At 42.0% G+C, this 27,424-nt stretch overlaps 1 protein-coding gene across 4 annotated transcripts in view; it reads left to right on the forward strand.

Annotated features, from left to right (window-relative positions):
- Positions 1–27,424, forward strand: part of SMAD1 (SMAD family member 1) — a 47,822-nt gene that overhangs the window by 10,828 nt on the left and 9,570 nt on the right. For 3 of the 4 annotated variants that reach the window (XM_027652820.1, XM_027652818.1, XM_027652817.1), the window contains exons 2-3: positions 11,003–11,626; positions 24,783–25,040. In XM_027652820.1, the coding sequence (XP_027508621.1) occupies positions 11,227–11,626; positions 24,783–25,040 (658 nt within the window). In that variant the 5' untranslated portion in view covers positions 11,003–11,226. Of the gene's footprint in view, positions 1–8,018; positions 8,122–11,002; positions 11,627–24,782; positions 25,041–27,424 lie in introns of those variants that run through there. The other variant, XM_027652819.1, reaches the window with a different exon arrangement.

A 27,424-nucleotide genomic window follows, 5' to 3' on the forward strand; every position in this document is an offset into this window, starting at 1 on the left:
TTATCAACTATGACTCTTGTTCATGGTCAGACCCGATGCATCTCCTGTGGTTTGTGAACTGGGAGTGGCTGAGCACTTGGAGTTCTGGTACCAGGCTGCTTTGGCTGAAATCTCATATTTCTGATTTTTTTTCCATCACACCTTTGCCTATCTTCTTGCTTCCCCTGACTTGGGACACAAGGGCTCTCAATCTTCCAGGCCAGCCAACAGTCAAGGTTATTTGAGCCTAAAGGCTTGTTATCTCAGCAGCTGGGGAGTACTGGTTTCATCCCCAGAATTAAAGGCATCTACTTTAATGACTTAAAGACAAGGAGTCTGCAATCTTGGTGTGTTCTTTCTGTACACCGGCTTTTAGCCTAAAAGTAAGTAGTCTTGGAAAGCTGCAAGTCCTGGAAGTTCACCCTTGCAGTCTCACTTTGTGACTTTGGAGTTTGGAGTCCTTCTGTCCGTCCTCTGTAGTACGACAGCTATGACTGTTCAGTAGCATGCAGCAGTGGAAAATTTGGGAAGCATTATAGCTGTTTTAGCTATCCTGCTGCTGACCTTGCAGAGCATGGTTTCTTTGGGAAATGCTGTATTTTGGTGTCTCAGCTGCAAGGTTGCAATGCTGCAACTTTGCCAAACCTGAATTTTGAAACTTCAAACTGCTCTTGGAAAATTAGGGTGCAGTGAGTAATAAGTTGCCTTATTTCCATATGCAGAATCACACAGGCTCTGTAATAAAAAAAAAAAAAAATTGTAGATAAGGAAAGGGTACTGAGTAATTCTTTATGTGGCTTGATTCCTCTTCCAAAAATCATAAAAAGCTTGGAGATAACCAGGGGATCAGACAGATAGATTACAGCCTTTTTCTTGTGTTGTAAAACTTCCGTATTCCCAGTAAGCAATGTAGGAGGATATCTCCCACTTCCTTTCAAGCTATGCTGTTCCCAACTGCTGTATTAACTATCAGTTTCTATCTGTGGATTGAAGCCTTTGTACAAAATGCTCCAAAGCCTTGATCTCTGGCATATGAGAAAAGAGTTTGACGTGAGATTCTGCAGATGTTCTGGCACAGGGCTGTGACAGCTGCTTTTGCCTCATCCCACAGTTTTTTGGATCTCTCTGGCTCCTCACGGATGTGTGCACCCTTGTTTTGCCCTTTCAGAAGGGAAAAGTGTGTCTGTGACTTCTGGGCCTATGCTTGGCCCGTTCCCTGTGGGCAGTGGTTAGGAGACATGTTTCCTTGGCTGTGGTGAGAGCGGTAGCACTGGCACATGCCCCAGGTTCAGCCACAGTGCCTTTGCCCTCTGTCCCCTCATTGCAGTGGTCATGGGCTCTTGCTCAGGGCCAAGTGACTTGGTGGCGTGGTGGTGTTGCTTGGGGTAACAGCATGTAGTTTTACAGAAAGGTCTTGGTGCCATCCTGCCAGCAAACACTTCGTGCTGGCGGCCACCTCTCTGGCGTTTTTTGTCTAATACTTACCTCTTAATCAGTACCTTTCAAGAGTTTTGTTATGTGAGGAAGTGGTGTGACTGAAGGGAAAGGGAGCTGTGTCTCCTGAGCAGCGGCTCAGCTCTCTCCATGACAATGCTCTTTCTGCTGACAAGGTTTCACAGGCTTAGGTATGGCAGGACAGAGCTGCACTGACAGCAAATTCAGCTGCAGTCAGTAAACTTCTTTGGATCAAAATGCTCCGAGAATAGAGCTGTTAGACTTCACTGGTGAACTGATTGTCATCTGGAAGGTTGTTGGCTTCCAACCACAATAATATGTGATGCTTGTTTTCTTCCAAGTGTGCCTGCTGGTCCAGAGGAAAGCTGGTGATCCTTAATACCTGGTCTTCAGTTGAACCAAGAGTTGTTCCTGTGGGCCCGTAGAGTAATTGGATGAAAACATTTGTAAAAGTGAGACCATGCCTTCATAACTGTGCATCAATAGCTTTATTCTCCACAAGTATAGGTTTGAATATTGGTGAAATTGTACCCCGTCCTGGGATTATATTGGGGTGTAGTTGAAGGCCATTCAAGTTCTTAGTGTAGGCAAGCTCAGACTTGTACCTCACGTGCTGGGTAGAGGCCTTGATCAACCTCTCCTCTGTGTTTGCTGCTGTATTTTAAACGTGAACCCAAAGTTTCCTTGACCTGATCTCATGAGGATCCCTATAAATTTCTATTTGCCTGTAAACTGCAATCTTTCAAGAGTTTAACTGTCTTGTGTGTAAGCTGAAGGGGCATCTGTAAACGCTGTGATCTTGTCTCCCTCCATTTGTGAGTTTGGGTGTCTTGATAAGTACCAAGATACTGCCAGGAAGCATCTGCTGTGATGAGGTCCTGCAGCTGCTGCTCAGTGTCCTGAGGACCTGGAGCACACTGGAGTTTGTGTCATCTGAAGTCCAGTCCCAGTTTTCAGAAGGACACTAATGGCATGCTGTAGCTAAATAATGTTTCATTGGACAGTGAAAATCTGGCAAATATTGGTGTTTGTTTCTGAGTTGTATAAACTTGGCTTGGAAAGCTGTGTCATCTTTAAACACTTTCTCTGTCCAGAATGGTAGTTGTGAATTGCAGGACACTTCCCAAAATCTAGGATTTTAAAGACATTTTAAAGACATGAAGAAGATTCAGTGTTTTAAAGGTCATGTAAAGGCAAAAAATAGCTCCTTAGTTTTTTGCAAATAAGACAAAGACCAGGAAAGATAGAGGAATCCTTTAAAAAAAAGTAAAGCATGAATCTCTAAAAATGCATTGAAATGTCTTCAGTATTGCCAATCTGAGGAGGTATTCTTATTTCAGGTGTATAAGTTGTGGATGGGGGACTAATCTGTGAAAAGATTTATTTAGTTTAATGACATTCCCTTTTGGGTTTAATTTTCATCAGTTTGTTCTGCTTTGCTGAGGCTCGACCCAGAAGTTCTTTCATTAATAAATAAGTAATTTTTCTTCTCACTTTTTGTCATCTCTTGCTTTCGTGGAAGATTCTGCTTTAAAGCTGGGGATCTTGGGCTGACATTTAACATCTTTACTTAATCTCTGATAAATGAGGTCTGGGTCACAGTCTTTAGAAGTGGTTTAATGCAGCTGATGTAACTGTATTGGTAAAATGAATCATTTGGAGGTGCAGTGACTTGCCTTAGCTTAGCATAACTGGAGTGCATTTGATGGGGTTCCCTCAAAAAATACCCTGTTGTAGCACTGCTCTGTCTGAGGCTGACAAACTCCTTTCTAAATTCATGCAGTCTGTGCTAGACTGTGCTGTTCTCTGAAGACAAAACACATCTTGCATTTTATGAGCTTTTACTCAAAAATTTTGATGCCTGAGTGGTGATGGGCATTTTTCTGATTTTTGTTTTAAAGGTTTTCCTTTGTGCTGCAGATGTACGTTATAACTACTTTTAAAAAACAAAAATCCCTAAAAGTGACATGTCAGTAAATTTTCCCCATCTCACCTGTGAAGGAAGTTCCTCCCACCCTGTGCTGATGAATTGGAGGGAAATGCTTTTTTCAGCTGATAAAAAGAAATAAAATTCCGTGCCCTTCCCAAAGGAGGAATTCAACAATTGGACAAGTGGCGTGGGACCATGTGTTGGTTTGTAAAAGGATATAGTTTGTAAAGATGTTTCCTTTGATGCCTGTGATGAATATGGATGTGTTTCCGTTGGAGAGGGTTTTGATTAAATTATGCAATTAGAGCTGACCAGACAGATCTAAATATAGGAAGAGGTTTCAGTTATCCTGCCTTTGTGTGTATTAACACACCCACACAGATGTGTGTTTGTTATTGTTGTAAACAACACCTGTTTTCTAAAGACAGTTCAAAAAGTCAGGAAAGGGAATGGTCTTTGTGGAAAAAGGGAGTTCCATAGGAGTTTTATGATGAAAGGGGGGGAAAAAATCTGTTTCCCCCAGCTTTTTGACCTTTTATAAAAGGACTTCCAACTTAATTTTAATAGCTGGACTAGTCCTGTCATCCTTGTGGATATCCCATGTTCACAAAGCTATAGCCAGTGCTCTGGACTGGTCTTATAGGTTCTTCTGCATTTTTCAGGATTTGGTCTGTGTCATCTAATGATGCTGACTGAGCTCCTTGGCTGCTCCTGCACTCCGGAGTGCTCCTAGTTCCTGGTGGGACAACATGTGGATAGAGCAAAAGTGAAATTGAGAAACCTGCCCCAAAGATGCACAATGAAATACCCACTGTGATGGTTCATGATTCATTCTGTCTCTTGGCAGCTTGTTTGTTTGGATGTGTTTTTCTTTTGAATGTTTTGTCATAATTTGAGGATTTCTTTAAGAGGTCTTCAGCTTGGAGAGAGTGAAAAATTAAGAATCTCCTCCTCCACAACATTTAGGGAAAAAACCACATCATGAAAACTATTCTGGTAAGTTTTGTGGTTCACAGCATTGTATTCATCTTATAGGTTATTTTAGTGAAGTTCATAGTTTTGCAATCCCATCTGTGCCAGAGTTTTGACTGAATCATCAAGTTACAGTTCCTTCCTGACTTCAGTTAAAATACTAAGTTGCGGTTTTAGAGATAATCTTTGAAAGTGCATCCGATTCAGTCCAACTGCTTTCCGACACCAGAAGGGATCTGTGCACACCTGGGTGTATGTTTTGATCTATCCTTCTTCTACTAGCCCTGGTGTGCACCAGGTTTATCCAGCTTCCAGTATCTTGGCAAACTTGGTTTTACTTTTTGTGTAGTCTTGGCAAGTCAAATAAGGATGGTGAGGAGACCAGCAGGCTTTTTTAAAGGAAGAGCTGGTGGTTTGTGATTTTGTGGAATCTCAGGTGCATCTGAATGCAGGAGTGAGTGAAATTCAGCAATGCCAGAGAAATTTATCATTTCTCATCCCTAGTGAAAAAGGCAGGATTTGAGGATCTGATGATCACTTAAGAGGCTTGTTGGTGTTGGTTTTTGTAAACAGGGTGGAGCTGAAGGTGTAATAAAACTCATGCAAGATATGGTGTTCAAATTTGTTCTCAGGAGTATGGTTTTCAATATGTCAAAACATTTGCAAAGGCATTGGGAAGAAATGTTCTTAAGCAGGAAAAGGGCAAATTTAATTGTTGATGCATGTGTGTCAAAACTGGGAAAGCACCTTTGCTGTGTGCTTTTCTCACAATTATGTATTTCCTCAGAAAGTTTTTATGCCATTTGAATTGAGTTGTAACACAGGATTTGGTTTCTAATGTGTACGGAAAATGGGTATTTTTTCTGGAGAAGCACCAGTGAAGTTACCATAAGTCTTTCAGATCTGATAACTTCAAGTCCAGAAAACCTGCAAGAATTTGTGATTGTTTTACTCTTGTAATGGTGATAATTGAGACTTCAAGGGCAGGGATCAGGGCCTTGTCTGCCCAGAGCTGAGGGGGGAGGCGAGCAGAAGAAACTCTGCGGTTCAGTGTCAGAACTGGCCGAACACTGTGTTCTTGGTTTGAACTGTGGTGAGCACTGGGAAGGAGCTGGCAGATACTGATGGTATGAGGTTATTCCTTCATGCTCTGGACTAAAAAAGCAGTAGGGGTTTTGGTTTTTTGGGTCACTGTTGCCCTCCTCCCCTCCATCGGTAAACTCTACATTGCCCCTTGTAGTGGTTTGAACCCTGCAGTTTCATTTTGAGCGAGCGGTGCATCTGCTTTTTGTTTCACACTCAGAACTCATGGATTTGATTTGACTTACCCAATAAGTCAGAACTTGTTCAAGTCCTTCTTCTTAAAGCAAATGTCACAGCCCCATTGAGAACAGATTATTTCTTACAAGAAACTGTTGGGGCAGCTGTTGCAGTCACTGCAGTCCCTGCTCTTTGTGTGACATTCTTACCCTCCCGCCACCCCCTGAACTAAAGGGTGCGTGTAGGTATCTGGTAGGATTTTCTCTGTGGGCTGTACAATGATATATGGGAGGTTTTCTTGGAAGGGCAATCCCTCAGCCAGATACCATGAATGGTGGCCCAAGAGGAGGCTGGACAGACCGGGTGTTTTGGGCTGTCTCGGGATCCAAGACACAGGTTACTTGGCAGAACAGGTGGGAGGTATCCTCCCTGCTCCTGCTGGGCCTAAGTAAGGGAGTCTAATGCAGTGTCAGGAAAAAAGCTGCCTACTCTGTTAGGTAGAATGAAGTATTTTCAACACCCAGTGTGCTCCTCTTTCCTCAAATAATATGTTATATATCAGAAATTAATACAGGATTGCATATTTTTTCTGGAATGCTTTCTACCATGCCAAGAAGGCATATAAAAGAGTTAATTTTTTTTCTTTTTCTGCTTGTGCTTTTCAGAACTACAAGGAAAGGCAATTCAGGTTCTGTATAAACTCTCTAATGAGCTCTACAGCACTCTGAAATGAAACTTGTTTTCTTTTTACGTGTGTATTGTAATGTCACTGAGGTTTCTACCAGGTTTCAGTGCATTTTTCCAAGCTGAGCAAGATCTGATCTCCTGCCATAAGGAAGTGTAAAGAAAGAACTTGTTGATTAAAAACAGGGTAATTCAGCAGAAGACTTTGGACTTCTTGTTTTACAAGTCACATTGCTTGAAAAAAGAAATCTAAACTTTTCGCTGCTTGCTCCAAGAATAGGGAGCTAAAGGAAGTTAATGCACAATATGTTGTTACATATTCTAGCATTACAACTGCTTAGACTGAATGCTTTTTAGTAATACATAGAAATAGTTCTTGCAGGAATAAAGTGATAGCTCCCTGGCTTCTCTGCCAAAATTTGTTCTTTTTTTCTTTTTTTTTTTTTTTCCCCTAAAGTTATAATATTGTACTGAATACATGAGTTGCTGAAAATATGTGTCTTTCAGAGCAGGTAAGTTACTACATATTTTTAAAGAAGCAGATTAAAATCTCTCTGCTTTTTATTTCTTTATATTGTTACTAAGTAATGGACACTGGGAGGAGGTATGTTGACTAAAATAAGATAAATTGAATTTTTAAAATGTAGTCATAGACTAGATGGTTTTCTCTATTAACAGTTATGTAGATTCTCTCCACTGTGGTTCCTGCCCCTTTTTATGTCTAACTGTATTAAGCATATATTAAAAATATTTAATAGGATCCTTTTTGCCTGCATCACTGAGCCTGTAATACAAATAATGAAATTAGTAGGAGAGTTAGAGCCACTTGTTTGCCTGAAACTTGGGCTAGAAGTTGTTTTGCTCCCCCTCCACCCCTCTGGGAGAGGATCATCTAATTGTCCTAACCTTTTCTCCACCCACTAAAAACAGTCATTTATGCAAAGTGGGACAGTTTCCTATGGAATCTCCTGTGGGAATTTGAAAACAGTCTCATTGAATATTTTACTGTCTGCTTAATGTTGATGACTGAGTTTTGAGGGCTAGAAAAATAGAACTTCAGTCTTAAGCATTTTGCCTAAATGTGTTTGTTTAAGTATAAAGCAGGCTAAACATGTGTATATATATATATATATTTTTTTATATATATATATAAAATGTTTTTATAGGCTTCTCATAAGCTTTGTGCAGGTTTGTAAGTTAGTCCAAAGATGACACAAATCTTTAAACACTGCACAGCAGTGAAGGAAGACAAATAAAGCAGCATTGGGATTTAAAAGAAATTTGTTGATTCCAACTCATCCATCAGCAGACAGAACACATAATAAAAAGTGCATGGGTTTTGATGTGTAAAGTGTGACTGATAAGTGGGTAACAACTCAATTTCCTCTAAACTGATTCCAGGCTGCCTTTTGGAGAGCAGTCCTGTCATTTGGCTTAAGTTTGTGTTTTGTCCCTACCTTGTGAATAAACATACCCTTCAAGGGCTGGTGGTCACTCAGCTATTGGAAATACTAACTCCCACTTTCCCAGAACATGCACGTGTATTTGGGGAAGAAGGACACAGACTGTGTCATCTGCTGACTCGTGGTTTAATCTTTATTTTGCACTTCCAGCTGATAAGACCACTTTGTGCAGAAGTAATACAGGAAATGATGCAGTGCAGAAACCAAGTGTGGCAGAAAGGGAAACGGAATGTACTGGCAAGGGCTCAGCCCTGCGGACGGGCTCTCTGCTTCTTGGAAACGAAAATCTCCACATACATTGCTTTCTCTATTTTTTTTTTCTTCTTTTTTAGCTTCCTACCGGTATTGGAGCTTAGTGTGACTAGTGTACAGCAGCCTGTGAGTTTTCTCCCCCTTTCCTTATCTCGTGCCTTGTTCAGGGCTTGGAGTGTGCTCAGGCTTTGTTGGGGCAGGCGGGACTTCAGCAGGAGTCCCTGGGCTGGAGGCTGGTGGCCAGCTGGGTCCTGCTGAGCTACGTTGCTTCCAAGCATACCCCTGTGAGCTGATGCTGCTCCTCGTGCTCCCAGCAGTTGTTGCCACAGAAGTGCCAGCTGCTGAGATAATACCTTTGATGGTGATGGTGAAGTGTGTTCTGGAGCGCCTGATCGTGGGAGTGGGACATGTGTGTGTTGCAGGATTTGATCCAAAGACTTTAGAAATTCTGTTCCTTTGGTCTGACTTCTTGGGGCTGCATCTAAATGTCATCTTAGTCTTTGCAGAGCTCGTGTTAGGCTTGTATTTTCAGGCACTGATATAAACATACAGTCTTAATAGATGGGACTTTTCGTTTTTCACAGCAGGTAGCTTGGTGAAAATGGGTCAGGCCTAGGTAGAACCATGCCTGCAAACATTATCAGTGTTGAAATAACTTTGGGTTGAAATTTAAACTTCATACTTTCTTTATTAGAGCTTTAACTCAAGCCTTTTGAATCTTTTTTTAAGATTTTTTTAAGCTTTACTTGGTGATATACTACAGGAACTTGTAACTTTTGTGTGTGGAACTTGTATCTTTTGTTTGAAAAATAGTGAAAAATTATATTTAGAATATTGATTAAGATACAGAGTATATATGAGTTGAGAATAACTCAGTTACTTACAAACATATTTAAAGCACATGCACTGAGGTTCTGGTAATTCAGTTCTTAGATTAGCACAGCACTTTAATAGAGTACTTTACAGTGCATGTAAGGATAAAGTATACCTGAAGTTCAGTCAATGACAGTAATGGAGTTTCAGCTTATTTAACAGTATGGCTCATGCTCATGTAACAAAACAAATTCTTAAATTTGCTGCAGGCTCATGCAAATCTTCCATTGCATTGACATTATTATTTCAAGTACAATTCTTAGCATAAAAAATGGGAAGTACCAGTATGAAGTGCAGGTAGACATAGCCTGTGTCTCAGTCCATAATCATTATTCACATAAATGTAGTTTATGCATTGAGCCCAATAAAACTGAATCTCTGCAATTAGATAACTGTTTTAATGACAAATTAATTTGAACCAAGTAGATGGTTTTCAGCTTAAAGTGCTTCAAATATAGTGGTATACTATGAAACCATTACAATGCATGACAGTCAAGAGAGTAAGTGTGCCATAGCATTTGCAATTTTAAGTTCTGTAATAATTTCTTAGTATAACTATGAAATCCTGTCTGAGATGGGTGTGCTGGCACCTTCTATTCTCTGTGTGTATAAGTTGCTGCTTGGTTGGGGTTTTTTATGTTGTTCTGATGGCAACGAAAACATTCGTATCCTTTTCCCCTTCCCTTTTCCTCTGCAACCTGTGGGTATCCAGTCCAGGATATGTTTCCTGTCTTGTCTATCTATTTGAAAATGAGTGCTGTAGTGCTCTTTGTCTCATTTTCCCCTCCCTGCCACTGCTGGGTCTCTTCTACTTGCCCTGGCAGAGCCTTTTGCCTGCTTCCAGCGTGGGCAAGTACAAAACTTGCTGCTCACAGCAGGGACTTCTTCCTGTGTGGAATTCCTCCCCCTCTTCACCGTCGCTTCAGTCCCATTCGATGTCTCCCAGCTCAAGGACCACTGTGCTGTCTAAAATCCTCTTATCAGGACTTCTCGTCCTTCCCACTCCTTCGCGTGTCCTTGAGAACATCAGGCAGACATTGCAACAGGAAGGGTCAGGATGTAATTGGTGAAGTTCATGATAGCATTCCCTCACAGCCTGCTTGTGAGCTGTGAGGGCTGTTTGGTGGGGTGGGGACATCCAGTTTTTTTTCTCATGTGAGATGAGGGCAAGGATCTTTCTAGTTTCATTCTTTCTTTTTTTTTTCTTCTTTGTTCCCCAAAGTAAGTCAGAGGTGAAACTGCACTGTTTTTGTTTCGGATCCTGCTATGCTCAAGTCTAGTGCAGTGATTTTTGAACTGCATGACTGGCAGTTTGGGGAGTGCTGGGTAGCACATTGCTCTTGGGGCATATTGCTTCCATCTGCTCTCTAAAATAAATAACAAAAAAAGCACTAGTGATCTTGCACTGGTTCCTTGGGACGTTTCGCTGGTTAAGGTTGCAACAGCTGACAGGCAGAGGGGAGCACCCTTCCCGCCTAACAGGGGAAAATGAAATCGAGGGACTATTTTAGGCTACATTTAATGTGGATTACATTTTTCATATAGGACTCTTGCCCTTTTATGGAGTGTGTGTGGGAATACAGTCGTGTCTTCTTGTGTTCTGGCTTTTTCTGTGGAGCTTCTCACGGTACTAGCTGATGCCCTGCTTGGGCACCAAGCAGAAGTATTGTTTGGAGCTGGCAAACACACTTGCTGTCCCCCTTGCTACGTGGCACAAAAATCACTGAGGCCACAGAGCAAACTGGATGAGGGAGCTGAGCTGATGGGGACTTGTCTCACCCTGTACCTTCACCCCTTACCCTCTCCTCTTACTAAACCTCCCCCTCAAACCTCTTTTGGCTTTGTTTATAATGCGTCATTATTTTCCAGGGTCATCACATCATTTATTCGGGGCTGTTTTGGAGAGAGGGATATAGAGTGTTCAGCAGCAGACCCTGCTGCTTAAGTCTTCATCAGATGTGCCTCGAGTCCAGTTCTGGAGGCTGTCGACACTTTGTTGCTGGTTGTTTTGATGTTGGTTGGTTTTTGGCCACACCACTCTTGTGGGTTGGGTTGGGGGATGTTTTTAACTGCTGTATGATAACTTAAAAGGTAAAATCCTTTTTTTTTCCCTCCCTCTGATGTTCTCTTGTAGGTTGTCGACCAGAAGAATTTAGAAGAATGAGAAGGTCACGTCCATCAAGGGGGGATGTCAGCACTGCCTTCCTGGGACTGGAGGATTGAAAAAGAGAAAGGGCCGGAATTATTTGATACAGGCTGTTTTTGACTACTGACACAGTCTGCTGTACCCTGGTGGTGGTGGAAGAACAGGACAGTCTCTCCTGCTTGGTTCTGTGGTATCAACACAGTGGGGTCACCATGAATGTGACAAGTTTATTCTCCTTCACCAGCCCAGCAGTGAAGAGGCTGTTGGGATGGAAGCAAGGGGATGAAGAAGAAAAATGGGCAGAGAAAGCTGTTGATGCCTTAGTGAAAAAACTGAAGAAGAAGAAAGGTGCTATGGAAGAGCTGGAAAAAGCGTTAAGCTGTCCCGGTCAGCCCAGCAACTGCGTGACAATTCCTCGTTCCTTGGACGGCAGGCTCCAGGTGTCGCACCGGAAGGGGCTCCCTCATGTCATTTACTGCAGAGTGTGGCGCTGGCCGGACCTGCAGAGCCACCACGAACTGAAACCACTGGAATGCTGCGAGTTTCCCTTCGGCTCAAAACAGAAGGAGGTTTGCATCAATCCCTACCACTACAAGCGGGTAGAGAGTCCTGGTAGGTTCTTCCTTGTTTGTGCCTTTACACCTTATCTGAACAATGCGAAGTGTGGCAATTAATCATGTGACTCATCAGCTTGAATAAGCAAAAGTGGCTGTTTGCACATGTCAGATTCTTCCTCTGCACTTTATCTGGATGGACGCATTAATGAACAGTTCTCCTTTTCACGTGGCGAATGCCTCACTTGCGTAAATGTTTTATCACTATACAGAGGTATAGTCTTAGTATATGCCTGGTATCATCTGGGTGCCCACTATCCCTCAATTAATTTGTTGTTTACTGTGTTATGCAGATCAATGAATTTATATGAAACATTGCAAGGTAACCAAAAAGGATTAATTGCAGTCTGTGCACCAAAACCATTCTGACATTATAGCAGCAGCAGTACTAGTAGTATTTCCAAATTATTATTTCACTTTATCACTTTTGTTTCTTCATCCCCCAGAAAATAATACTGTATTTAGAATTTCCCACAATTGTTGCCTTTTGGAAAGACTTTGAGTTTAGACAGCAGAATATAACCCCTTCAGTTTAATGCTTTGATAACCCTGGTTAATTTTACGTGAAATTTTACTATCAGCTGTTCTGCAAGTGCAATTTTCTTACCTGCTACCCTCTGCCTCACTTCTTTTTTAAGGTGCAATCCATTCTCTCTGCCTCCTCCTCAAAGGCCAAACCTCTTTTTGATAACTCTGTGCTTAATTTTACTTAGTGCAAATTTATTATCAGGGAATACTTCCAGGGGCTAAGATGAGCTGTGCTTGGATGTATCATCAGTGGTCTCCAAGTCTCCCACTGTTTGTGAGGGTGTAGAGGGAGAGTTGTAGAAATGCACTGCAGGCATGGGTGGACTTCCCTGGTTTAAAAGTGGGAAGTCCATCGCTGTTAGTCATTTCATAAACTGTGAAGCTTTGTGTAGAGTGACCAGGACACACTAAACAGTGGTGGATGTGAGGTTATTGCAAAATTGTTTTTCTGTGAATGGAAATGGCATTTGTCTTGGATCTACAATGCACAGCGCATATCTTGATGTTAAATATTTCCCTTTGGTGTGTTAGTTTTAACTTGGAAATCATGTGAATGGCAGGGGTAATACACATAATGTATGTATTTATGCAGCAAAAACTTGAACAAAGGTACTCAGTACTGGAAAAACAGTTCCCTTAAAAATTTGAAATTGAGGAAAATTCTTAACAATTTTAAGTAGAAGTGGAATAGTAAAATAGTCATGTCCTTTCACTGGTAGCTGTCTTCATATGTTTGCATTAGTTGCTTGCATTCAGTATTCCAAAACACTGAAAATTAGGATTCCTGAAAGACATCTACTTCTGTCAGGCTGAGCAACAACTGGGCTCTTACTGTAATGCTAAATTACACGTTCTAACTAATTTTGGTTTAATATTGAAAACAATTACTGAGTTTGAGAACATTCTCATTTGGACCATTTATACCATATTTAAAAACAAGTATTGTTTTTGTGATTCTTTGTCACGTCAAAGAATCACAAAATCACAGAATTTATTAGATTGGAAAAGACCTCTGGGATCATCAAGTCCAACCTATGACTGAACCACCACCATGTCAACTAGGCCACTAAGTGCCACATCCAGTCTTTTCTTAAACACCCCCACAGACAGTGACTCCACCACCTCCCTGGGCAGCCCATTCCAGTGCTTCTTCATGGGAAGAAACTCCTCCTAATGTGCAACCTAAACCTCCCCTAGTGCAGCTTCAGATTATGTTCACATTCATATGTCCACTTCAATGAGTTATGCAAGAGAAAAATAAAACCTTCAAAAGGTGTCTAAGTAAAATATACATTTTAGCTGAGTGCTGCCAAGTAGTTTAAGGGGTTGGAAAGCTGGGGTTTGGGTGTTAAGTCATCTTATGAGTTTTGTATTTGGGAAAGTGAGCAAAAGGTTACGAACTGTAAACCCAAATTCTGGATTGCTCTTCAGTTGTATTTGGATGAGATAAAAATCTCTTTGCTTATGTAACTGGGAAAAAAAAATCTGAAACAGTGGCTTAATCAAGTTGGAGACAGTAGAAACAAAACGCTTCCCTTTTTGTCCAGAGAATACCCTTCTTCAGGAAAACCCAGCTATTCTTGGTCAGTTGCCTAATAGGGAACTGGACAGTTTTCTTGCAAACATTAGGGCTGTAGTCAGTTTGACAGAGCTGTCAGAAATATTCAGTCCTTCACAAGCTCGAAGTGCTGCTCTAACCATTTAAAATATTCTGGAGGTATCTGCTGACCAGGAGTGAGTGTTCCCGTTACACCTGGCTCTGGAGGTGCAGTGTCATATATGTGCTGAAGTTACATCTTGAACCTGTAACACCTCGCCAAAGTGCCACAGTGGGGGTGAAGCTCACTGTGGTTTTACTGAGGTCTCTGGCTGGGTATGTGATGTAGGAGGGTTTTGTATTCAGTTAGCCACAGATCTGCCATTGTTATGAGGGATATTGCATGGAGATGAGTGGGAAAACATGGCTTTTGGAAACAGGTGGTAGCTGAACTCCCATTTGGCTTGGAGAGCTATGCTTCATAACTTCTGACTTCTTTTTTCCTGTCCCTTCCTTGTTCTTGCTGTTCTCCAAGCACGGTCTTTATCTTATTGTTTCCTGACAGTCACTCCCAGATTCTGCAAACCGTTTTTCCCCGTTTTTGCCAGGACATTAAAACACCATTATTGCTGCGTAAGTGCTTGTGCTTTGAGATTAATGGGTGGTGGGAATTCATGCATGAGTCACCATTTACAACAGTCTGTGGACTGTGGACAGATACCAAGGTTTGTGTTTCCAAGGTTATCATCACGGAAGGGTTAGAAATGTACTTTCTCTTCACAAAGCGAAATCGGAAGCTCTGATTGTGTGCGATATGTGTTTTGTGTTCAAGGTACATCATGAAATTGTGTCTGTAAGTGACAGCGTGGTCTGTATTTAACTGTTCTGGGCAGAACCAGTTATTGGTGAGCTGATATGTATGATCCATGCACAGGATGGCATCTATACTTTCACTCTTCTGCTGATTGTCATGTGATTTGTTTCTGTGTTGTGTGAGTTTTGAGGAGCGGATTAGTGGTAAATCTTCAACTACATGAAGTCAGGTAATGGTCTTTGTTGGGAAATCAGTACTGTGGATGTGTCTCAGTTTTCACAGTGCCAGAGGCATGCCTGGATTTTCTGCCTTGATTCCTTATTGCATCCTCACTGTTTAGCTTGAGAAGATAAGCTTGGAAAACATGAAAATTGGCACATTGTGGTGTGTCTGCTAGCTACAAAGCTACACCTGAATCCAAATGGGATTTTTCTGTTGGCTAGGCTAGATAGGAGCTGGTTGTAAACAGTGAGAGAAGGGAGAAAACTATCAGCAGTCTCAAACAGGGAATCTCCCAGTGTCCCTGAGCATTGGCTGTGCCGCTGTCCCCACACCCAGAGAACATGGCACCTGGCAGGCATGTGTGACATGATGGGACCATACTCATGGCTAACTTGTACAGGAGGCTCTGCACAGGCACGAGTGCCTGTCTGATCCTGCAGAGAGTTGATCAGGAAAACTAAACAGACAGAAAACTACTCTTTGGCATGGCTAACTTGGCAAGCTCAGTGCCCTCAGCTCACTCTCTGTGGAGTCAGATGGGGGCACAGCACGATGGGGGCACAAGCTGGAGGTGAGGAAGGGTGGCCTTCCCGTGACACTGTGACACTTGCTCAGTCTGGAATCAGCGAGCTGCCCCTCAGGAGATGGAGACTCTGTGGTGGGATTTGTGGAGCGCTCCCGCTCGCTGTGTTGTGCCAGCACAGCTGTTTGCGTGGCCTTGTGCTGAACTGGATCACAGTCACTTTTTCCCTCCCCTGCTGTGTTATCTTTCAGGCTGATCAGAGCAGCACTGGGGCTTGCCTCCTGCCTGCGGGAACATCTGTACCAACACAGCCCTGAGGAGGACATCTGGGAAGGAGTGGAGGTAGAGGGAAACACGAGGAGAAAGTAGAGACTCTTTTTGCTGGGATTAGGAACGCAACCTTGTCCTCGAGTGCCAGGAAGAAATATCTCCTCATGTGTTACAGTAGCTCACTGCTGTTCCCTATGCCCCTTGTGTGCAGAATTATTTCTGGAGCAGGGTAGTTAATGGCTTGTCAGATTTCTCCCTTGGCAAGGCAAAGCAGAGCTTTTAATTAAGGAGGGCAAGGTCTGAATTCGATGCCTTTTAAAAACTGGCATGCTTAGCTGAACTGGTGTGCTTGCTTGGCTGAATCTGCCTTTTCTCCTCAGTTTTAGTTTTGGGTTTAGAGATACCTGTTAGGACTATCCTTAATTATGATCAAGACTTGAGAAATAATTAGGTGTACAGCATGCATAGAAGCTGTGAGGAAAAACCAGACACGATGTTTCTCATCTCCCTGAAAAGGCCATGAAGACCTCTCAGGTTTTGCAGGAGAATCTGTGAACTGATGTTTGGAAGTCCTTCCTGAGACACTTCCTTCCCTTCTTTTATCCTTAGGTTTCTGTGGAGACACAGCCTCTGTTCTTGCCTCTGTCCTCAGTTATGTCTGTGGGATCAGATGAAAGATGTCATCCAGAATGCAGGGGGAAAAAATTTCTATTTTTAAGCCTGGATTCTGTTTGTTCTAACTGCAAAACAAAAGGAATGGCATAGGGAACAGGGAGGATGAAGAGGTGCTTAAACTGACACTGCTATTAAAAATAATAATAATAAATCACACCTCTGATGTGGCTATAGGGGAGGAGGTTCAGTTCTTTTGCCTTAGCTAAAAGGAAAGAAGGAAAATGGAGAAACTGAATATTTAATTTTCTTAAACGGTGAACACCAGCTCCCCTCTGTTCCATGTGATGTAGAATTGTGTTTACCTCTACTAAGCATCCTTGCCCATCAGCCTGCTAGTTTTTGAATTTATAATATGTTACAAAGGAGGCAAAAGAGGAATTGACTTCTCTTTTATGTTTAATGTGTGGAAATGGTTAAAGGTGCAGAGTGTTTCTCTAAATGATTACCCCCACCCCACATGTTTTCTCCTGGGAGTGTCCAGAGGCTGCTGATACCTTCTCAGGGGTCAGGCTTGGGAGAAACTTGTTCTTTATTGATCTGGATGAGGTTAAACCTGCCATGGGAAATGCAATGGTTAACTTTTCGATACTCATTTGTGGAGGTGCTTACAGATGCCCCGCTGTGCTTGAAGGGTGAAGTGCTGGGGGTACTAAAACTGGTCAGTCCAGAAGCCGATGATCTGACATATTCTGGCTGGGTTGACCAGCCCCTTAATGCAGACACTTGGAGGCAGAAAACAACTACAGTGGTCCATTTTTTTTTTCTTTTGCAATAAGGTGTAGATAAAAAAGACTGGATAACCTTCCTCAGTTAAGCTTCTTTCTTCAGAGAGCTGGCTGCAGACTGCTCTACATGGAGGGGCTTTATGAAGCTGATGGTGCCATTGTTCCTCCCAAACCAGGGGGCAAGCAGTGGTTGCTTTTTCGTGATGAAGACAAATAACAGTTGAACTTTCAATTCTGCCTCAAGATTGTGATGTTTCTCTCCATTATAACCATTAATTCAAAGTGTGTGTCTGCTTCAGCAAGCTTGGGTTTTGGCCAGAAACATTTTACCTATGTGTACAGCTGCTTTTTGCCACAAGAACAGGCCAGGTCCCCAGGCTCTGAGGAGAGTGGTAGGTGTGTTATGCTGTTTTTGCTCTTGGTGTGGACTCCCTCCCTATGACTTTAACCTGATTATTTTCATATTTGTCTTTGATCTCCTCTGCTCTTTGCTCTTAAGTGTTTCTCTGTTAGGCAGCACACCTACTGCAGGCACCAGGGGTGCAGAAAGAAACTTGAAATGGTGGAAATCCTGGATGAGGCAGATTTAAACTCATGTGGTCCTTGAATATTCCCCTGTACAGCACTGCAGCTCTGGTCCTCAGTGAAAGAGCAGTAAGGCATGCTTAATGGAGCTTTCTAATACCATTTGAAATCACATAGGTGTTTGATTGTGTGCGTTGGTCTGGTCATTATTGTGAGCTCTCTAGGTGTACTTTACTGAAAAATGAAACGGGTCATTTAGTCATCCCCATCTCATCCCCCAAGGATCGTGACACATAAAAATAATATTCCCAAACGGTGCCTAGATGGGGGAAATTCAGAAGAGGATCCTTAAAAACCCACCACGGTGTACTCTCACTGCACTTCAGACATGAAGTGTTGGATCACCGATGCTGCTTTCGGCAAGCAACAGGGTTCAAACCCAGCTCCTGGAACTGTCAATTTTCAGGTGCTGCAAGTCTGTCCTGAGCAAGTTTGGAGCCAGCAGAGAAAATCTGGGAGGAAGTGGCAAATCCCTTTGGGACCATGAGCTTGCCTGGCTGGGCGTTTTGGGGTCCTTAGGCTTGCTTAGTGGCTCCCACCCCCCAGTACCTGGGCAAAGGGAGGAGACAGCGTGAGAGCCTCCGTGCTGTTTCCAGTCAGGTGGAAGAGCTGTGATGACCCAGGAGCAGCTGCTGGCACAGCTCCCACAGCACCAGGCCTGTTAGAGGATAATGTTGGCAGTGCCAGGCATCCTGAAGAAAAGGGAAGAGGGACAGATGAAAGGGAAGCTGCTCCAGGGGTGTAAGGGAAGGCAAAATCGGTGCATCCCTTCAGGGTTTTAATATGTAGAACCAAGTTAGAAAAATCCTTGTTCCTGTGTGATTCCTGTAGCAGGATTTCTGCACCTCTGTGGGCTGGGGGTGAGGGAGCAGAGTGTGATTGCTGAGAGGTTTTGCTGTAGGGCTGTGTAACGCCACTCTTGGGTGTGACTTTAAAAATAGCATTGCTACAACAGGTGGGCACAATTATAGGATGGTTTCTCGAAATAGCAAAAGCAACTGTCAGTTTGCTTGGCAAGCAGTATAAAACTTCCTTCGTTTTGGCTTTGCAGAGTTCAGTTCTAAAATTCCCCACTCGAGCTGACCTGGTGGAGAGGAATTGAAATAGGGAGGTGAAAGGAGAGAATGGTCCAACAGCAGGGCTTTCCTTGTCTAGCCTCACCACATGTCAGAAAAATAAGCAACAATAAAGGGATAAAACTTGTCAAGAAAGATATGTTTTTGTCCCTTTTCTTGTGTGTGTTTTCTTTCTTTAAAATTAACCAGATACAGATGTTTCTTATGACTTGAAAGACCAGACTCCCAAGTTTTAACCTCCTCAGTACGATGGTGACTGTGGCTTTCATACAGGTAATTTGAACTCTGGTCTGTGTAAATGTCTGACTTAATATACACTATCACTGTGACTTCCTCCTGTATCAGGACTGCTTCTCCACCAAATCTGCTTACAGGGACTCCTTCACTAATGTGCATACAATTAGTACTAAATTCTGAACCTGACCTTGACAAATGTCAGTCTAATCAAAACGTTAGCTTATCAGAGCATCCGCAAATAAAATCTAATGTTAGTTGAATATTGTAATGCAGGAAATGTACTAATATTGCTTGCCAAATGCATTTAGACCAGATGTCTGATGTAAAAGTAATGTCAGTAAAGTAACAACTGTTTTGCCTTTTTTTTTAAATACAGTCTTCAGTTGTAACTATGTAAAAGGACAGATCAGGCTGTGGGGTCTCCTGAAACTGCAAAATAAAATTAGGAGTTGAGAAAACAAGACAGCTCTCGGCTTTCTCCTGGAATAGAAACTTTGGCATGTTTGTCCACCTGTCACCCAAACACAGGCTGCTGAATAGCTATTATTGAGCTTTTTCATGTGAAATTACTATAACAGAGGTTTGGAGCAAAAGTCTGAAAGACTGGAATTTCTCCTTTTGAGAAAACAACAAAGCAAAGCTGTGATACCACAGCCAAGGTGTTAGTGGAACAGCATAAAGTAGTTTGATCCTCAGAGATTGCTTTTGACACAATTCTTACTAATTTTTTATTTTTAGCCAAGAATAAACTCTCTCCTAAGTGTAGTCTTTGTATATGAGAACTTGTCATCTGGTCAAAGAATAACCAGTTTTGCCAGGTTTTGTTTTAGGCAACATGAGAAAACATAATGACATTAAAAATTTTTTTCTGCATGGTGTTTTACTGTTTACAAGCAAGATCTTGGCAAGCCCTTGCAGTCAGCATGCTTCAGTGACTCTCTAGTGCTGCAGAGAGCAAGCAAAACTAAGCACGTTCAGCTGAGCATATGCTGGTACCTGCTCTGTTCCCACCGTGGGACTGGAGAGCTCATCAGGATGCCACAACCAGCTTCAGCTGCTGTGACCTCAAAGGCAGGAAATGAAGCTAGGAGTCTTCAGGAGGGTTGAAATTTGTTAGTTTAACACAGCTGCTGGCTTTTGTTGTTTGGTTTGGGGTTTTTTTTCCTTCTCTTAATTCTTAATTTTTTCTTACAGCTGTGTCTTTGCAGGATTTTCTCTCTAGAGCATGGAGTACACACCACAAGTTCCTCCTCTGACCATGTTTTTATACCCATTTCCAGATAGCGTGAGGTGATGTGTAAGGATTTCCCTCCTTCCCAACTTGCAGTTTTAGTTTTCTAGCAAATCATACATGGCTTTGCATAAATTCCTATGAAAATGCAGCTATATGATGCTTGGAAATCTAAGTGCATTGTCTAATGGTAGTGCTGTCAGGTTTTCATTAGCACCAAGGGCCCTGTTGTTGGACAAACCCTTTTACAGAATATATGTCAACCAAGTCATCATGATTTTTAAGAGCAAAAAGTGCAGCAGCAATTGCTTATATTTTTCTTTTTTTTTTTTTAAATTTTATAAGTACAATGTTTACAGAAGTAGAATCTACTTTAGCAAGGAAAAATGATCGAGGTCTGCTTTCTTATATGGGGCCCCTTGTATTTTATTATTTGACCCTTCAATTTCTATACATGGAAAGAGAGATCTTCACATAACATGCAAAGGGGGTGGAAAAAATGAGCCCTTGAGGGAAGCTAGCTGTCACCTGGGCTTGTGTAAAACAATCAAAACCCATATGGATAGAAAATATGCTACTCTGAAAGTACAGCAGGTCCTTTGGATTGGTTTGAGGTTTTTTCATAGAGAAACTTTTAAAAAAAGAAGTTATATTCATAAATTGGAGACTCTCTGTTTGGTAAAATCATTATCCCTGGAATGTGAAAATAGAACAACAAAAAAGAAAACCAAGGAAATCTTCACTTTTAGGACAGCACACCTGTTAGTTTTCTGAAGAAGAGCAGGGTGACATGCTGGAGATAAAAAGAGTAGAGATCAGTAGCTTTCTTCAAAGGCCACCATTACATTTTCATAAAAGAATTTCTTCCTTGGTGTGGTTAGTCAGAACACTTATCTGAACAACCAGGTTGTCCTAGGTCTATCTTCTATATTTTTGGCATTTTTGGCTCTTAGATGAAATAGCCCTGTGGGTGAAATTGCCCTGTAGCTCTAATTTCTTTAACACAGCTCTGCTTGTTTGGTGCAGGCATACTTGGTAATATTTGCATGGCAAAAACAAGCTACCCAATTCCCAGGCTGTCTTGACAGACACAGGATCTCAGCTACAGTTCCACAAACATACCCATCCTGGCTTCCACGTGGTTTATCTTCCTCTTTTTTACTAGTAATAGTACTGCTTGTAATCATGTATTAACTCTCAAATCCAAGTCCACATTGACAGAGAAGCTTGGGAGCAAAATTTAGCCACAGTGTAGCACATAAAACCTTTTAATCCAGTGTTTGAAGAATTACAGAAATCAAGCTGTCGGATGACTTGTGGTTCTACTCCATTAATTTTAATGAGGTTGAGTTTGCAAATCTGTTGCAGTAGCTTTTTAAGACAGCAGTGTATTCAATAATATGTTTCCTTTAAATGTATGCATCCCTACTGATGATAATTAAAAAAAAATTAATTTCTTTTTATTATATCTGTGTTCCCTTCCGCTGAAGACGATAAAGAGGAAGGGAGACCTTGTGTCTGCAAATGGTTAGAGGCACATCCTGCAGAGATCTGCACAGCAAAAGATGTGCACTGCTTCACTATTTTATAGCAACAGGTGTGCTGGCTTAGCACTGAGTAACTCTCTCATGCTTTCTCCCCTTCAATTATACCTCTTCCTGGAGCTGGCAGCTGCAGCAGAGATCAGCCTCCTCCCTTGCTGTACTGAGCCTCAGTAATTTGTTATTCCATATGGCTGAGGTCTGCAACCTGACCAGAAGCTCAGTGCCTTGCACAGGGCCGAGGGGAGCAAGAGGGGTGTGCATCCCCCTTTATGGTTTGAACTCCTGGCTGCCTTCCATACCCGGGAAGGGCCCAGCCCCTGCTCATGTCTTCACTCCTGAGTGAACAGCGCTCAAATTAACTCCTTTGTGACTCCAGTAGGAGCAGCTTCCCTGCAATAAAACCTGTGAGCTGCAGAGAGATCAGGGTATGGCAGTGAGTGACTGCCTTGGAGTTGGACTAACTGGAGCACTGTAGTCTCTGTCCCAGCTGATGTGGCCTTTCAGGGCTTTTTCCTCCTTGTTTAAAGTTGTGTGTGTGCAGGGAGGATGTGAATTAGGGGCAGCACTCAAAATAAATTCTGCAATGATACTTTTGAGCCTATTTGTGCTGTATCAATACCAGTTGTATTCTTTTTCCCCTTTCTCTCTTTTCCGTGTGTATTTTGAAGAAGTTGGCATTTAATCACTAGAGGTTAAAGTAGTTGGACAAAAAGCTTAGGCTGGCAAGGAGAATTGGGAAGAGGAGACTTGTTTTTATTTCAAGTCCTTCTAAACTTCTCCAGCGGTTCTGCCCAACAGGAGAAAACATGTATATATACCTTGGGAAAATCTGGCACTGCATTAATTTAATTACAGAAAACATACAGAAAATATCCTGTTCTCCTGCTATTTTAAAATGCTGTAAATCATGTGGCTTCCTCTGATGTCACGTGTGTCATTGTTTAATATGAGGTAGAGGATGGGAAAGGTAGGTGATGTGCTTTCTGTACAAATTAACTTCAGAAAAGTTAATGGTTTGACCTTCATCCATAGCAAAGGAAGAGATAGGAAAGCTGTGTTTTTAATGCTTGGTAAAGTAAGGAGGAATCATAAAGACAGGAAAAGGAAAATACATTTTAACACATGATCTCATTGTTGCTTTTTTCACTGGCTAATTTATTAGCCCAGCAATTGTTGACTATGATGATTAAATAGTGCTTGACCTAGCTGCAAAAAGACTGTTAGGTTTAACATAAAAAGTGTAATTCTGAGAGACCCTAATGTTCAGAGAGCTTGGCTTTGACATGTGAATCAGGGGATTTGTGATGTCCACCTGAATGTTGGGTAACTTTATTTTTTAATGGCCTTTTCCAGTAGTGGCATGTGAGAATAGCTGTGTTGGAGGCAAGAAACAGTCTGCACAGCTGAGGGAGATGCAGTTTGTCCTGTTGGAATTTCAGTGGAATTGTTCTTAGAAATGGAGACATCAGATTAAGTCTTTGAAACCTGCTTCTGACTCTAACAGGCAGCCTTAATTGCAGTAGGGAGGGTTGGGTTTTTTTAAGTGTATGCTCAATAAAGATTTCTGGGATCTGACTTCTCATGCATTAATGGCACTAGCAGGCAAAAATGGTGGCTTAATTTCTCTCTTAGGCAAATGCAGAAAGAAAGAGCAAGGGAAACCCGCTCCTTTTTTTTTTTTAGTTAATCTGTGATTTTAGGAATAGAGAGTGAGTTTTCTGTGTGGCATACATTTGTGTCGATTTTAAACATGGATCTAGACCTCAGATAGACCTGGACTATGCGTAGAGCAGTATCCTGATGTTCTTGGACTTCAGGACACTTAAGTAAATATCTAAATGCTTCTGTAATAGCAAAGTGCTGGAAGAGTAAAGATGCCCCAGTGTCCTGGAAGAACCTGTTTCTCTTGTCAAGAAAATGTTGGGATTTGTTTTGTGTTTTGTTTTTGTTTTTTTTTATTTTCAGTTGGTAATTTAGTTTGCAATTCAGCCTTTTAATGAAGCAGTTGTCTCCAAAACATCTTAATCTGAGTGATAGTTACGTCTGTATAGGCTTGTTGTGTATAAATGCTCCTGTTCTTCTTCTGTGTGCCCAGGTGTTGGGGCCATGGCAGGAGTCTCAGGGAGAGAGGATGGTAGCTTTGGCTTGCTTTTCCTGGGTTTTGTTGGTTTTTTGGCACCCTCCCTTGAAGGCAGGCTATCCAGGGGGGGTTTCTTCCAGTCCTGCTCAGCCAAGGAGTTGGGAAACAGAGTTGCCAAAGAGCGAAGATATGAAGAGGAATAGCTTTTTTATTTATCTTCCACTACTTTGTGCATGGATCTCCTTCTCCCAGCCCTTGCCTCTCCTCTTCTCCCTGTCACCCAGAAATCTCTAGCTTTTAATCCTCTGGTTAGCTTGGACTTTGCTGTGAGGCATTCAAGGATAGAAGCTGAGGCACTGGAAAAAGAGTTGATTCTTTTATCGTAGTGTATCTGGTATCATGTTCATATTCCCAGTTTAAAAGAGACCTTTGTTTCTCCGCTGGTGAGAAGGCTTCTGAAGTGTGGTGAGACTCATAGCTTCTGATGTTTCTCTGATCCCACAGTAGCATACAGTTGCAGCTCAATTGCTGCTCAGTTGGTTCTTCTGAACTACATAGTTTTGTTTAAATTGCGCACTTTGTAAGCTGACTTGAAGAGTTAATAACCGTTTTAATAGTGACTTGTAAGAACATAGTCCAGGTTAAAAATAAAATTACAGCTGTTGGGACCAGACCGAGTTCAAGGCCTGTTAGTATTGTCTTGAGAAAAAAAGTACCTGTTCTTATTAACAAGGGTTTGGGTTATGTGATCAGTGGAATCGTGTCAGCCCTGTAACGCGCTCACTTCCCAGCACTTCTTCGTGCGAGTAAAACTGGAACACAGAACTGTGGTTTGTTCTTGGCTCTTCTTTGTTGGCCCTCTGTGCAAACAAGCTCCCATCTGGCAGACCAGGTATCCAGCACGATCGCTATGAATTCGAGCTATGCAGTAACCGGATGTAAGGAAGAGCTCTTGCTTAGACATGTGCCCCTAGATTTGACTACCTTGTTTTTAAGACAGATGTGAATATGCCGCAGGGGAGGCAGAATGTGGGATTTTTCTTCCCTATATAGCCTTCAGAACTGAGTCTCTAACACTGTGGCTTTTCTCTGTTTCTCCCTTTCCAGTCCTTCCTCCAGTGCTGGTTCCAAGGCACAGCGAGTACAACCCCCAGCACAGCCTCTTGGCGCAATTCCGCAACCTGGGACAAAACGAGCCCCACATGCCGCACAACGCTACTTTTCCGGACTCTTTTCAGCAACCCAATAGCCACCCGTTCCCCCACTCGCCCAACAGCAGCTATCCAAACTCTCCTGGAAGCAGCAGTAGCACCTATCCACATTCTCCAGCCAGCTCAGACCCAGGAAGTCCTTTCCAGATGCCAGGTACAGTCAACTTTTGTTCCCCTTCAGAAGGGAGAAGGTGGTTGGACATCACTGGTATCATGGCTTTTTTGCTTATTAATACCAAATTATCAACTAACTCTTGTGTTCAATAGCAAGCTGAGAGATGTAAGGTAATAAAGACTGTATAATCTCTTTGTCTGGTAATAATATTGACGGGTTTAATATTATGCCTCTTTCAAACACAGTTAAACCACTACAGTAAAACTCTTGTGGGGTGGGGAGACGGATTCAAAATGTTTTGAGGACCAGTTCAGCAGTTTAGCCCACAAAGCTTAGTGTGTTTAATGCACCAGAAGTGTAATGCTAGAGATCACTCTTGCTTAAGAGAGAGATCATCATACCTTCAGCACAAAGCTTTAGTTCTGCAGAAAAAGGATATTTCCCAAGGTGATCATGTTATTGCTACTTGATAACAATTTCTTCGCACAGTGATGTAATTTCAAGATGCAAGTATACTTCAGCTGAAAAACAAGCCCTTAAAAGAAATCTTCAGGCTGTTTTGCTAGCTAAACTCAGAGAAATAACAACCTTTCTTTGTTTACTGGTGTCTGTAGAAAATCCTGTAAAACTGTCTTTTTTTGGTCTTTACGAGGGGGTTGATAAAAATACTGCAGATGCAGTTTGTGGCAGATTTCTTGATTTAAATGCTGGGGGAAGGGCTCAGTACAAATGCTTACTGATGTTGTTTGCCTGTTTTCTTCAGGGGCTGAGGGAGGGCATGTGTAAAGAAAGCAGCAGACTTGTGAAAATCTGTTTCCTATTACATGAAATTAACTTCCATGGATTTCTGATGTTGATAGTGGCTTCTCTTTCAAATTTTCCTCTCCCAAGTGAAGACTACTGAATTTGCAGAGGCTGAAAGAAAGGAGTTTGTATTGGCTTTTCTAAAAAATGTGAGAAATTGCCATGAAAAGAGCTGTCTTTTTTTTTTTTTTTAATTATTATTATTTTTTAATATGGTTGGTGTGGTTGGGGCTCTTCCAGCAGAGATAAAGACCTAACAGGGTCTTCCTGAATGCTGGCCTGTGGAAGTTCACTTGATCTTTGAGGGTCTGTTCTGTCCACATGCCCATAATGTCAGCAGCTGCAGTGAAGAAATTGAATTAGAGGAGAGGTCAGGACACTGATGTCCTTGATGTCCGTCAAGGACAGATACAGTTGTCCGCCTTGCATTAATGAGAAAAGTGGCTGACTTTTGGAAAATACAAAAAAAAAAAAAAAGAGAAGGAAAACAGTTATCCAGAGATCTTGAAAACTTTCTAGATATTGGCTAATTTGTTGCCTGTGGCCTTAGAATCTTGTGCATCACTCACATTATGTTTGCACACACACAAACCATTAAGGCTTAGTAAAACATGAGACAGAATCAAGTGCAGTCTGTTAAGCTTTTAATGCAGCCCTGTTGTCATCTCTGTCTTTCTCTGCTGCTTTCTCATCCAACTGAGGGTATTCAAGTAAGGGAATTAGCAAAGTACCTGCCAGCATTAGATGTAAAGCTCTCAACAAAATACCTTCTAAAGAATAAGTAGTTAATAAATTTCATGAACATTTCTTTTCTTAAAAAATACATTAAAAAAAAAAGAAAAACAAACAAAACCACCACTCCACAAAAAAAACTCCCAAAACTTCCAAAGCATTCTCCTGCCTTTTGTTGATGCTAATTTAGTTTTCAGAGTTTCGGAGGCCCCTGTGATTATTTGCTGTGGTGGTTTGCAATCCATACTCTCAGTAATGGAAGTAAATGTGGGATGAGCAGCAGCCGTGTTCACCAGATAGCACAGTGGTAACCTAATCTCAGCTTCTGCAGCACAAGCAAGGGTTTCTCTCTCTTGCATGTACCTCTGTGCAATTGATTTGGAGGAGAGAGTCCCCTGGTGTACTGGGAAATGGTGACATTGGCAGCTTCTTGTAGCTTCTAAGAAACCTTTTGGGAAGCTTTCCCAGAAGTGGGATATGCAGCTGAAGGGCAACATTGAGTACCTGGCTGGGATGCTTCAAATAGGGCTGAAAGCAGCATGTTAGTGAGTACAGTCATTGTACATGGGTTAGGTTTGTGCTAGTGATTCAGTTCTGAATGGGACCATGCAGAGACACTGACAAATAAATCCCAGACCCAGACAGCTGCTTCTGTAGAATTTGGGTTCCTGAACACTTTGTACCACTCCCAGTCTAGGGAAACAGAGCTAATACTCTGAACTGACAATGATAAATTCCTGGATATATCTGGGATGTTTGCATACTTTGCTGGTAAAATTGCCTTGGAAACAGAAAAGTTCATACTGAAAGTTTTCTGCTCCAACTTCTGTTCACATTTACCATAATTGATATCTACTTGTGGCTGGGTCCTGAGACCTCTTTGTGCC

The sequence above is a fragment of the Corapipo altera genome, unplaced genomic scaffold (assembly GCF_003945725.1).
Source record: "Corapipo altera isolate COAL_440 unplaced genomic scaffold, ASM394572v1 69, whole genome shotgun sequence".
NCBI classification, from domain to species: domain Eukaryota; kingdom Metazoa; phylum Chordata; class Aves; order Passeriformes; family Pipridae; genus Corapipo; species Corapipo altera.